At 36.4% G+C, this 13,072-nt stretch overlaps 1 protein-coding gene across 1 annotated transcript in view; it reads right to left on the minus strand.

Annotated features, from left to right (window-relative positions):
• Nucleotides 1–13,072, minus strand: part of GNAT3 (guanine nucleotide binding protein, alpha transducing 3) — a 45,215-nt gene that overhangs the window by 21,725 nt on the left and 10,418 nt on the right. The window contains exons 2-3 of the mRNA XM_006774917.1: nt 10,271–10,313; nt 4,661–4,802 (exon numbers count right to left, since the gene is read on the minus strand). Of these exons, the coding sequence (XP_006774980.1) occupies nt 4,661–4,802; nt 10,271–10,313 (185 nt within the window). The remainder of the gene's footprint in view (nt 1–4,660; nt 4,803–10,270; nt 10,314–13,072) is intronic.

Raw genomic sequence — 13,072 nt, forward strand, 5'->3', positions numbered from 1 at the left:
TCTTTCCTCCCCTCTCCCTCTCTCCCTTTCCTCATTTCCTCAAGAATTACAGGACTGCTTCCTCTTTCTTGAACTCACCAAGCCCCCATTTCCTGTCTTCCTTGTTGCTCACTTCCTCCTTCATTCGGTCTCTTCCCAAATACCAGCCCCTCATGCGTGCCCTCCATGGCCATCCTTTTTCTATTACTCTCTAGCCCCTGGCCCTCCTTGATTTTTTTTCATAGTACTTATATAGTACACGTCTTTATTCTGTATCTTTTATATTATACTTTAAGCACTTGAAGGCAGAGATTTCATTATTTTGTTCACTTCTATATCCTTAAGACTGGGAAGAGATAATATGCAAATTGTCTGTTACAGTGTCACAGTGATGACTGTTCAACAGGCTGCGCACGCATGGAGTACCTCTAGGTCCCTCCTCCCCACCTCCAATCCTGCAGAATCAGCGCAGATCCATCCCTCCAGCCTCCCGTGGAAGTGGCACAGCTCCCTCCCACCAGTGCTCTCAGGCGCACTGCGGCTCCCACTGGCTCCCATAGAGGCAGTGGCGCCCTATTGCATGTGATATTGTGCACTGGGTCACTAGTAATATTCATAAAGGGTGATGGAAATTTATTAAATGCCTTTATTCTGCCCTGTCTTGTTTCTTCAGCTTTATTCTCTTTACAAGTTCTATATTCCTGAAGTCAGTCTATTAGATATTAAACCAAAACAAGAACAAGCCCCCTTTCTTTTTTCTTTTCTTTTCTTTTTTTGTTTTTTTTGTTAATCCTCACTCGAGGATATTTTTTCCATTGATTTTTAGAGTGGAAGGGAGGGGGAGAGACACATCATCAACTGGTTGGCTCCCACATGCGTTGGGGCCTGCAACTCAGGTACATGTTAGATGTGCAGAATAAAATAATACATTTTAATTTGCCTATATTCAAAGTGATTACTAACAAGTAACTATAATATTTACTGGGAGCTTACATTTTGCAATACTTGGTATTTAAATGTATATCTTATGTTTCTCCTTCATTTCACAATAGTCATTATAATTCAGTAAGGAAAGCACTAATATTTTGTGGGTAAGGGAGCTGAAATTAGAGACATTAAGTAACCGGTCTAAACTTAAGGAAACAAAAAAATCATGTAAATTTTTGGTTAAGACGCTTTTCCTCTTTGAATGGCAATCTGTGTGGTAATGTACAATGGCTATGTAAGAATATATAACCTGGCATAAATAAACAAATAAAAAGATAAAGAGAAAGCTGTAGGAAATCAGAACTCTGAATTGTACACTTAGCAATTAATCTGTTGAATACACAGTTTAAGTGAGATGCATAAAATGCATTAATCCTAAAATCAAATACTAATGATTATGGTTGAAACCACTATCATTTATGTTAGTTTAAATAAAAATATGAGCTGTGTAGTGCCTGACAATGGTTGATCCTTAATACTTGAGAACATAGTTACTCCTGAGAAGTTGTGCCAGTTGCTTAGTGCTGCTTAAATTAATCTGTTTTTTTTTTCCCATTCAATGCACATTTTGAATAAATTACATTTCTTTTAGTTTTCAGTTAGCAATAATGGCAGCAATGTACAGAATCTATTATCTTCACTCCACCTGAATACCAGATCATTAAGACTTTTAACCAACAGATTTCAGGTCTTTAGTGATTGCTGGAATCACCTCTTTGCAAACACTGGGCTATATGAAGCACACAATACCTCTCTGTATAAAACTCTAATATGCAAATAGACCAAACGGCAGAACAACCAAACAACCAGTCGCTATGACATGACCACCAGGGGGCGCACGCAGAACATGGCAGGGTTAGCCGTGGCGGGATGGTGGAGCAGGTGGGCGGGGGCGCCAGGCCAAGGCAGAGCACTGGTTGCTGTCATCGGGGTGAGCCTCTGGTGGTTACTGAAAATTCTTTGTTCCTGCATGCTGTGGTCCTGCCTGGAACTCACATCTGCTGCCAGCGCCCAGCACTGGCCCCAATCACTCGGTGCCGTCAGCGGGTGGGAGTGAAGCCCTGAGGGCTTCTCCACCTCCCCCTGGTCCTGAAAGGTGATTGAAGCAGCAGCCGCCGCTCACACCTGCTGCTGGCACCAGCCCTGCTCACACTTGCTGCTGGCGCTGGCTCCAATCGCTCCTCTCAGTCAGCGGATGTGAGCAGCACTGGTGCCACATCAGCACATGGGAGCGGTGGCAGTGGGAGCGGGGCTGCCAGCAGACAGGAGGCTGGGGACTGTGGCAGGAGGGGCTGGGCGGGGGCGCAAAGGATGGGCTGAAACCTGCCCCTGTGCCCACACAACCTCTCGGCCCACAGTTCCTTTCAAGGTGCACAAATTCGTGCACTGGGCCCCTAGTATTTAAATAAGTAGCAATAGGCAAGGTTGTGATTTCTAATTTCAGTGATGCAACTATATGGAATATTACACATGCAAATTAAAACAGTAAATTATTCTCAAATTAATGCAGAAAGAACACCTATTTTGGGAATTATTATTGCTTAGAAGAAAGAAAATAATTATTACAAGTATTTTTACAAAATACCTTGCATAGGAAGAAGTAATCTAATAGAAGCCAGGAGAAGTGGGTTTTGCTCTAAGCTCCAGCAATTGAAGGGAGGCCAATCCCTTATTTTGTGACTCTTATTTTTTTACATCTTTAAGTAAAAGGGTTAGTTCAGGTTGTCTTTTAAGGGCCAGTTCAACATCCTAGGTTTGTAGGAAAAGACAGTGAGAGTGAAAACTAAACTACCCTTGAATAACAACGTGATTCTATCAACGTGTTTTTATCTTAGGATGATAAAAACAGTAAGGATATTTGGAGTTCATTTCTTGCAAGTTTCCCTTTTACATGAAGGAGAAAAACTGTCACCTAGAAAAGTAGGTGACTTACTGGAGCCGAGTTCTGTGTTAAGCTGTAAAGGAAGGAGAGCCTAGCAGAACTCCCGACTCCCCTTAACAAAGGATTTGCCCCAAGGACATTTCCGTGCTCTTTGTCAGGAAGAGGCAGAGCTAAATGGAATTTACTGTATTCTTTATAATTAGTAGCATGAGCTTCCTCAGAAAACCAAAAAATAGAACTACTATGTGATGCAGTAAGTTCACTACTGGGTAGCTATCAAGAAAAAAACGAAAACACTAATTCGGAAAGATATATGCATCCTTATGTTCATTGCAGCATTATTCATAGTAGCCAAGATATGGAAGCAACACGAGTGTCCATAAATAGAAAAATGAATAAAACAGTTGTTTTTCTACGCACACACACGCATATATAAAACATACACATCTACACACATATGTACAATGGAATGTTAGTCATAAAAAATGGAACCTTACCATTTGTAGCAATATGGATGGACTTAGAGTAAAATAAGTCAGAGAAAGACAAATAGGTTATGATTTCACTATCTGTGGGGAGGAGTAACCAGGGTAAAGGGGAATAAGAGGCACAAACTTCCAGTTACAAAATCAATCAATCACCGGGATGTGATGTACAACATAGGGAATATCATCTATAGCATCAAATTAACTTTGTACAGTGACAGATAGTTACTAGATAAACGTGGTGATCACTTCATAAGGTGCATAAACATTGAATAATTACACCTGAAACCTGTGTAATATTCTATGTCAACTATGCTTTAAGAAAAATAGGGGGAAAAATACTAGCATGAGATATTTTTCTTTTCATCCTAATTGCTTCCAATGGTCATTTACATGGTCTAAACTACTGGTAAAATGGGGAAAAGTACAAATGACACTTTTTTCCTTTGTACTTACTATACTGTTCTTCTATGTTTTTATTTTCATATATCAAGGTATCTAAGAATTACTTTGAGAACAATTCAATTGTCATCGGATGCAACCAGCTGCTCCCGGAGGGGATAGGGAAATGGGTGAGTTCTTCCTAAGAATTGTATACAGTTACTCCCTTTTTTGGGTGTGGCTAGCTATTGTTCTTTGGATAATACTACACGCCTTGTTTGTCAACTAAAATGGTTTTATATGCTTGCACACACACTGTTTTAAAACAAGTTGATTTAAAATGTATTTTAACATAAAATAATTACATTGCAAAATAGAAAATAGAAGAAAAATGAAACTACTTAGTTGCTATATTAATAACAAAACTATGACTACTTGAGTATATTTACTATAGAAACATTTTAATCACATAATTTTGAATTATTCTTAAACATAACATTATTAAATAATCGGTTCCATGCCACGGAGTCTTTGTAATGATCACTGAACAATAATAACTGCAGTGATTTTATTAAAAATAAAGTCTCCATGAAATGACTCACAATGAAACTAAGAAAATAAAGGTAAAGATCTTACAGTTTGATTTTATGGAATAAACTCTTTTGTATTTAGCAAATATAAACAGTATTTTTCTCTAATATAGTATATTATTGGATATTAAGTTTTACTTCTAGGAATAGCTAATGTTGAATAAGGTTATAAAAGAAAAATTTCATTTAAAAGAAAATTGGAAATCTTACATTAAACAGAATTAATGTTTCCAAAATTCATATTTCATATTCTTAAATTTTTGGTATAGATTAGTACTATAAGCTTATTAAGTCCTACTATTTTATTGCTCATGCTCCATTGTATGACATAAAACTGTGATTATTAGCATACTTACTGCACTTCTGGCATTTTCATAATCAATCCCGAGGGTGGTCATGGCTTTCACAATAGCTAGGATAGATTGCAATGTATTACTGTAAATTACTGCTTTGAATTCCATGCATTCTTGCTCACTGTAACCGTTCTTATGGATGATCCTATAATTTAAACATGAAAAGCTTTCATGAGCCAAACAATTGATTTTTTAAAAATACTAAAAAACAATAATAATTTGCTTGAATAAAATTAAAATATATATTTATTGAAAAAGGAAGAATTTTGTCCATATATATATATATGCTAAATCTGAACAATTTTTTTTGGTATTTGGATTTTTATTATCATTTGGGTTTAGTACAATATTTTCTTTCTGATTTCCTAATGCTAAATATAAAGACAACTTAGGATTTGCTCTAGATAAAGCACTATTAAAAATGGGAAAATCATGAACATTTTATTTAGAAAGCTTATTTCTTTCCAAAAGAAAAAACGCCCAGATTCCCAGGACAAAGTTGCGTAAGTAGTGTTTACACATGATATCTAGAGGAAAAGAAGTAAGTTAGCATGAAATTCATGTCTTTTCCTCTCACTTAAGACACTAAAAAATAGGAGTGTGTGCTTTCTATTTAGAGCAGTAACAAAGGCATCTTTTTTTAATGTAGGTAATTCCTGGCTGTTAAATTCCTGTCACACTACATGCGTGCCACTGAGTAATCAAAGCTGAAATGCTCAGACATTTCATTTGGCTGAACTCTTCTTTTCCTTCCACTCATTCAATTAGAACTCAAAAATATTACAATAGTTTTAGAAATAGATTAAAATAGATTTACCTATTAAAAGCTAAAATCTTTGCATATGCTAATTACTTTGTTGCTTCTTTATTGCATAGTGTGTTCTTATTTCTTTTAGTTAGTTTTTTTCTCTCATTGTTTTGGAAATGCTTTGTGCCCATTAGGCATTATTCTGGATGTCATGTTATTAAAGATTTATGTTGTATCCATTTACCTAGAGACTTTAGCTTGGGGGTGGGGGAAGATCACACAATCTCCCAAGATATTAAAATCTTTAAATGGATTCTGCAGTGAAAGGGGTAGAGACAGTACCTATATCTCTTCTACTTTTAATATCTTATTGCCAATAATTGCTGTATTTGTAATGTAAATATGGCCATGTTTATCTTGACATATTAAACAATTAAAATAAATTAAGTAGTCAATTAAAGGCTATAGAAAATGCAGTAAAATATTTTTGTGGATATATTAGGAATAAGTTTATTAAAGAAATTCCAATTCTTAGTCAAAAATTAAAATTGGAAAATTATTTTAACTATTAAATCAGAATGCCAATTACAAATAGGGGTCGTTTAGATTTTCTTCCTGGCACAAGTACTGATCCCTTTCCTTTCACCATTGAAAAAGGAAACATTTATCACAAAGTAAATGACAAAAACAGACTTTAAAAAGTCCAGCTGCAGTGGGACATGAAGTAACTTGTTTTGAGCTGCACAAATGTATTTCTGTGAAAGAGAGCTCTCTACCTGCAAGTTAATTCCTAGCTCTGTTCAAATTAATAAGCTTTTACTGGGCATTTTCTGTAACATATTACATTATGCACTGACGAAAATGAATAAATTAAACAAGTCCTTCTTTCCCCCCACCCCCCAAAGTATAGACTAGTCACTAGACACATTAATTCAAATTAAAAGATACTAAAAATTAATTCCTCAATCACACCAGCCCCAATGAAGTACTTAATACCTACATGTGGCTAGGACAGTGGTTCTCAACCTTCCTAATGCCGCGACCCTTTAATACAGTTTCTCATGTTGTGGTGACCCCCAACCATAAAATTATTTTCGTTGCTACTTCATAACTGTAACTTTGCTACTGTTATGAATGGTAATGTAAATATCTGATATGCAAGATGTATTTTCATGGTTACAAATTGGACATAATTAAAGCATAGTGATTAATCACAAAAACAATATGTAATTATGTATGTTTTCCGATGGTCTTAGGCGACCCCTGTGACAGGGTCATTCGACCCCCAAAGGGGTCGCGACCCACAGGTTGAGAGCTGCTGGGCTAGGAGCTACCATGGTACAGCTATATAACCTCTCTATCACCCTGGAAAGTTCTATTAGAGACTACTGGATTATAGGAAGGGAGAGCATATCTGGTTTTGTACAGTGTGGTTATGTGTAGCAACAACCTCTGCATGGTACAATGCACTAGAAAAGAAAAAGTGATACATTTTATTGGGAGTAAGGGATCAGGGTGGAAGCAGTGATAAACAGTTGAATTTTCTAGCATAAATAGTTATTTCCAGATAATCAAGAGGAAGAGAATAACCTAGGCAGAAGAATCCGTATGACCAAATATAATGCTCACAGTCATCAAGCTTTCACTATGGGCCACACACTGTTTTAAGTGCTCTATTTGCCTTCTCTGCTCATTTTTTGCAATCAGCTCTTTAAAGTAGGTAAAATTATCATCTAAATTTTGCAGGTAAGAAAAGTAGTCAGATACATTGACTAGCCTTAATTTCATTTATGGTACAACTGGGCAGCAAATGCGATCTGATTTTAGTGCCTAAGACCTTAGCCAGTGAACATGTTGACTATTCCTAAAAGACTGAGGAGGGAGAGATGGGGCAGAACCAGGAGAAACATTATCTATTCTGTCATTGTTGAACTACAGCTGTTTATGCAATTTTATATCTTGGCTTTTCAGTTAACATTAGTATTTTCTTTTATTAAATTTTTTTTCATATACATATAACTTATAATGGACACAAAATCTTAAAGGTGAACAATCCCATGATTTCACAAACTATTTGATTATGTTTAATTTTAATTTAGGGTATTTTATTCTATCTTGTATTTCAATATTTGAAATAAGGTGGATATGTCTCTGTGCATACATTTTAATATTTATATTATTTTATTTTCATATCTTTTTATGTTTAAATTATTGTATTATTAAAAATTCTCAAAATATGTTTAAAAGGTTAATAATTATCTTATCAACTTATTGTGCAAAATTGCCAAAATTATTTCTATAAACTTGCTGTAACAAGTTTACAAGTAGTAATAAGAAATATTTATTTCTCAAAACATCACTCTTATTAAGTAATATTATTTTGTAAGTATTGTTTGCTAATTTACTAAGATGAGAAACAGCTCATTATTGTTTATTTTTTTATATTAGTGAGGTTAAACTAAATATATATGTATATATATTTAATAGATATTTGAATTTTGTCTTATAAACTGTCTGTTCATAGTCTCCTCACATTTATATATATTGGGCAGCTAATTGTTTTTCTTAACAATTAATAACTCTTTACATATTATTGTATTCAATTATTATAATTTTTTTCAAATCTTCTATTTTCTCTTTAATTTTATTTATGGTTAAATATATTTAAAAGTTTTAATTCTTATATAGCCCAATAGTCATATCTTTTCTTACTACACTTTATAGAGAGTGCAAAAGTAAGAAGGATAAGAGGGATTCAAGCATGATTATAACCTGCAAGAAAAAAACAGGTGAACATAGTGGTAGTATTATAAAGAAATACTAGATGACTTGAGTGCAGGGATGGATCTGAGAACCCGGAAGTAATATGAGCAGTGATCTGGATAAAGGAACTCTGAACTTCAAAGACAGGAGAAAAGGTCAAAAATGTAGTTACAGATATAGGTGACAGCATTCAAAAGTGGGGTTTAAATATTGGTTGATATGGGAACCAATATGGAACTCACATCACATTACTCAGAAATAAGGAAAAAAACAGTGGTGTAGATTATAGACAATTTCATCATTCATTGGAAACATTCCCTCATGATATGTGCTGAAGAACAAAATCCTTGAACATTTAATTAGAAATGTGCTAAAAATGATTATCATCTTCTCCTATAGCAGCAATTGTCCTTCAAAATTCTCCAGCAGTGACAGAGCCATGAAATTTCACAAATTTATCTCCACCTATTAATTGCCATTTTATTTATTTAGGCATCAGATTCTGGATTCATAGAGTTTTTATGTCCATTATCTCAGTATTAAGAAATGCAGGTGTACTTATCTATACTAATAAAAGGGTCATATATTAATTAGGGTGGATGTCCTTCGGGACAAAGCCTCAGCGGCTACCAGGGCCCAGGCTCAGGCCAGCAGTGGCAGCAGCAAAGGGGTAATGGGGGAGGCACCTTCCCCTGATCCACGAGGTCACCTCCCGCAGAGGGAGGGCAGACTGTATGTTAGGCTGTGGGCCAAGACAGAGGCAGGCGGTTAGGGGCAATCAGGCTGGCAGGGGACAAGGTAGGGGCAATCTAGCTGGCAGGCAGAGGCAGTTAGTCTAAACTGGCAGTCACATCCCCCAAGGGGTCCCAGATTGGAGAGGGTGCAGGTCGGGCTGAGGGATACCCCCTCCACCCCATGCTCCCTGGCACCAGGCCTCTAATTTCATTATAAAGAGAAAAAAGTAAAGAAAATAAATTTAAGTCCACGATAATCATAACTTTAAATATGCATTTTATTCTCAGGTAGGCACAATACTAATTAGGCTAAAAATAGTTTTCTCCTAAATTCAAATGGATCATTGACTGACATATTTAAAAATCTTCCTGGCTTATGACCACAATATTAAAGTTCTATTTATACTCAGATTAATATATTTATAGTATAACTGCTTTTGGTATTCATCTTGTGAAGATGCAAAATTTAAAAGAAAGGTGAAAATTATAATATTACTGATCTCCTATGCTTTGTGCTAAAGTAAGGAGGAATATTTGCACAGAAATTGTGATGCTCTGCTACTATAGGTGATTTGAATCAGCAATCTTCAGGCTTTTTTATTTCATGGCTCACATTAACTAATTATTAAAATTCTGCAGCACACCAAAAAAAGTTGTATTTTTTGCCAGCCTTACAAAAAATAGATATAATTTTGATATATTTACAAATAAATAATAATAATAACCTACGCTTTTTGCTCCAAAGTGACTTTTTAAAAAATTATGTGCTGCCCTGGCCACTGTGGCTCAGTGGTAGAACATCGGCCTGCACACTGAAGGGTTAAAGGTTTGATTCCTGGTCAAGGGCACATACCTGGGTTGTAAGTTCATTCCTGTTGGAGCGCCTGCAGGAGACAACCAATCTATGTTTCTCTCACATCGATGTCTAAATATCCTTGACTGAGGATTAACAAGAATAAGAAATAAAATAAAATAAAAAATCAGGTGCCTATTCTTGTATATAATGATTTCTGGTACCAAGAATTAACCAATCAAGATGCTATGTTATTATGTGATGTCACCAATATGATGCAACTCTATATTTACGGTTCATACAGGGCATTCACACTGGATAACTATTATGTTGGCTGTTGTTATTTTTTTATTATTATTTGACAATCTAAGGGAAAAGAGGTCAGTGCCCCTGACTAAATAGTCAAGTGTTGCATGTTTTTAAAATTCCTGTGACACACCAGTGTGCCACGGCACACCTGTTGAAAGTCCCAGATTTAGATTATCAATCACATTTCCCAGAGGTATTTATTTTTAAAATGGTCAAATAGATGGACAGATATTAAATAGTAAACATTTATAATAGTATATACTTACTTCATTTGTTTAACAATAGTACTTTTTCCAGATTCTCCTGCTCCTGAAAAGAAAGATGGGAGTGTTATCAACTGACATATGTACATCAAATTCATATACATATTAAAACCTGCGACATCACTATCTCATGGGTAAATCCTTAACAGACAGCTCTCCTATGTAAAAAGCAGGATAATTTTTCCATTAAGTCTTGAAAGGTATTAGGTGTCTACTTCCAGGATAGCAGAAGGAAATGAAACCCATCTATATTGATAATAGATCCAGATATAGTTTGGTTTCAAGGTAGAATGTATATTCTAAAGCAAGAATTACATGTCATTAGGGAAAAAATCCTATTATTATATTTGAACATACTTTAGAAAGATTATCTTGGCTTTGTATCTTAAAGAAATGGTCCAAACTTTATAGTTTCTAGATCACTCTCATTCTCCCAGAATGTCTCTGCATATATTCTATTGGATTAAATAATAACAACAAAAACCACACACAAAAAAACTAAGCAATAACTTTTTATTTCCAGAATTATTCAAAGCCTATCGTGATTGAAGAAGGGGCTCTTGTCTTCATCATCATATTTATGTTGCTACACAGGCAGTTTCTCCTCTGTTTAAACAAAGGAAACAGAAGAGAAACAGTAAATGAATTAAAAGGCCTACAGAGAAATTGTATTTTAAACAGTAGAATAAATGCAAGGGGACTCAAGAGGATTCATATAAGGATGATTAAAATTATTAACAATATTAGAGGCCTGGTGCACGAACTGGGCACCAGTGGGGTCCCTCGGCCTGGCCGGCAGGATAGAGCCCAAACTGGCTCTCCAACATCCCCCGAGGGGTCCCGGGTTGCAAGAGGGCGCAGGCCAAGCCGAGGGACCCCACTGGTGAACCATCGGAGCCAGGGAGAGACGCAGGAGATTGGCCAGCCGGGGAGAGACCACAGAAGGGCTCCAGGGTATGTCCCGCCCATCTTGCTCAGTACTGATCAGCCAGACCCCAGCAGCAAGCTAACCTACCAGTCAGAGCGTCTGCTCCCCTGGTGATCAGTGCATGTCATAGCGAATGGTTGAGCAGCTTTAGCATATCATTAGCATATTATGCTTTGATTGGTTGAAAGGCCGACTGGTTGATCAGACACTTAGCATATTAAGCTCTTATTATATAAGATAAGGATGGCTGACTTAAGAGTCCAAAACTGAATTACTCGAGAGTGAAAATGATGAGAGAATTTGATAAAAATTATTATAATATATAGGGTATAAATAGAATATAATCCAAACTTTTTAGTTTTTACTTGTCTATGAGTCCTAGACATCTGAGGGATGGGGTAGGAAGGCAAGTTCTTAAAGTTTGAAAGTTCTGATTTTATAGAGGAGAAAAGCAAGAGCGTCAACAAGAATTGGTAAAATCTAATAATACCAATTTGTTTACAAAATTTTAGATAGAATCGCCAAAAAATCTCTCAAATATTGAGGAATACTGAGTATTTTATAATGGTATGAAATCATATGTTTTAGGATATGCCTTTGGGTTACGACTAACATTTATCAATGAAAATATGATGTTGAAATATATTGACCAAGGGCCTGATCTAAAGTGCCAATGAGTAAATCTTTAGTCTTCTCATACTAAGTTCTGTAATTTAGAGAATCAAAAGTTTGATATATTACTGACAGTTCCAGAAATTGGGTCCAAGGATATTTTTAAAGTCTCAATTTGCCTGTTAATTTTGGACAGATTTCAAAATAGCAAAGTAAAGCAATTTAAAAATATCCCAGGAAAAATCCAAAAATCAGAAAAACTAATATGCATAGAAATATTTTTTGCCAGCATGGCAGTCAACTACCTTGTTTTACCAAGTCTTTTATGACATTTTAAAAAAGATTTTTGATTGATTTTTAGAGAGAAAGATAGGGAGAGAGAGAGAAGCATTGGCGTGAGAGGTAGACATGGATCAGCTGCCTCCTGCATGTCCCCAACCAGGGATGGAATCCACTACCTAGGCATGTGACCTGACCAGGAATTAAACCACCAATCTTTTGGTGCATGGATGACCCCCAACCAAATGAGCCACACCAGCCATGGCAAATCTAGTACAATTTTATGTCAGTAAAACTAATGATTTTGATAACACTGAATTTCAGAATTTAATTCAAATTATATCAAAATATATATTGAATCAGAAGGCCCTGACTACCCTATTTAAATTTATTTTTAAATTTTTATCAAATTCATTGGGGTGACATCTATCCTATATAATAAAAGGGTGATATGCAAATTGACCCTAACAGCGCAACAACTTGAACAACTGGTCGCTATGATGTGCACTGACCACCAGGGGGAAGACACTCAATGCAGGAGCTGCCCCTGGTGGTCAGTGCGCTTCCACAGGGGTATTGCTGCTCAGCCAGAGCCGGCTCATGGCTGGCAAGCACAGTGGTGGTGGCAAGAGCCTCTCCTGCCTCCATGGCAGAGCTAATGATGTCCAACTAGCTGTTAGTTGGACATCCCCCAAGGGCTTCTGATCTGCCAGAGGGATGTCTGACCGCTAGCTTAGGCTCAATTCCCCAGGGAGCAGGCCTAAGCCATCAGTTGGACATTCCCCAAGGTGTCCCAGACTACAAGAGGGCACAGGCAGGGCTGAGGGAATACCCCGAGTGCATGAATTTTGTGCACTGGCCTCTAGTCCTATATAATAAAGAGGTAATATGTAAATTGACCATCACTCCAACACACAAGATGGTTGCCCCATGTGGACACAAGGTAGCCACCACAAGATGGACAGCAAGGGAAGGCAGTTGGGGGT

This window comes from Myotis davidii, unplaced genomic scaffold (assembly GCF_000327345.1).
Source record: "Myotis davidii unplaced genomic scaffold, ASM32734v1 scaffold125, whole genome shotgun sequence".
Classification (NCBI taxonomy): Eukaryota; Metazoa; Chordata; class Mammalia; order Chiroptera; family Vespertilionidae; genus Myotis; species Myotis davidii.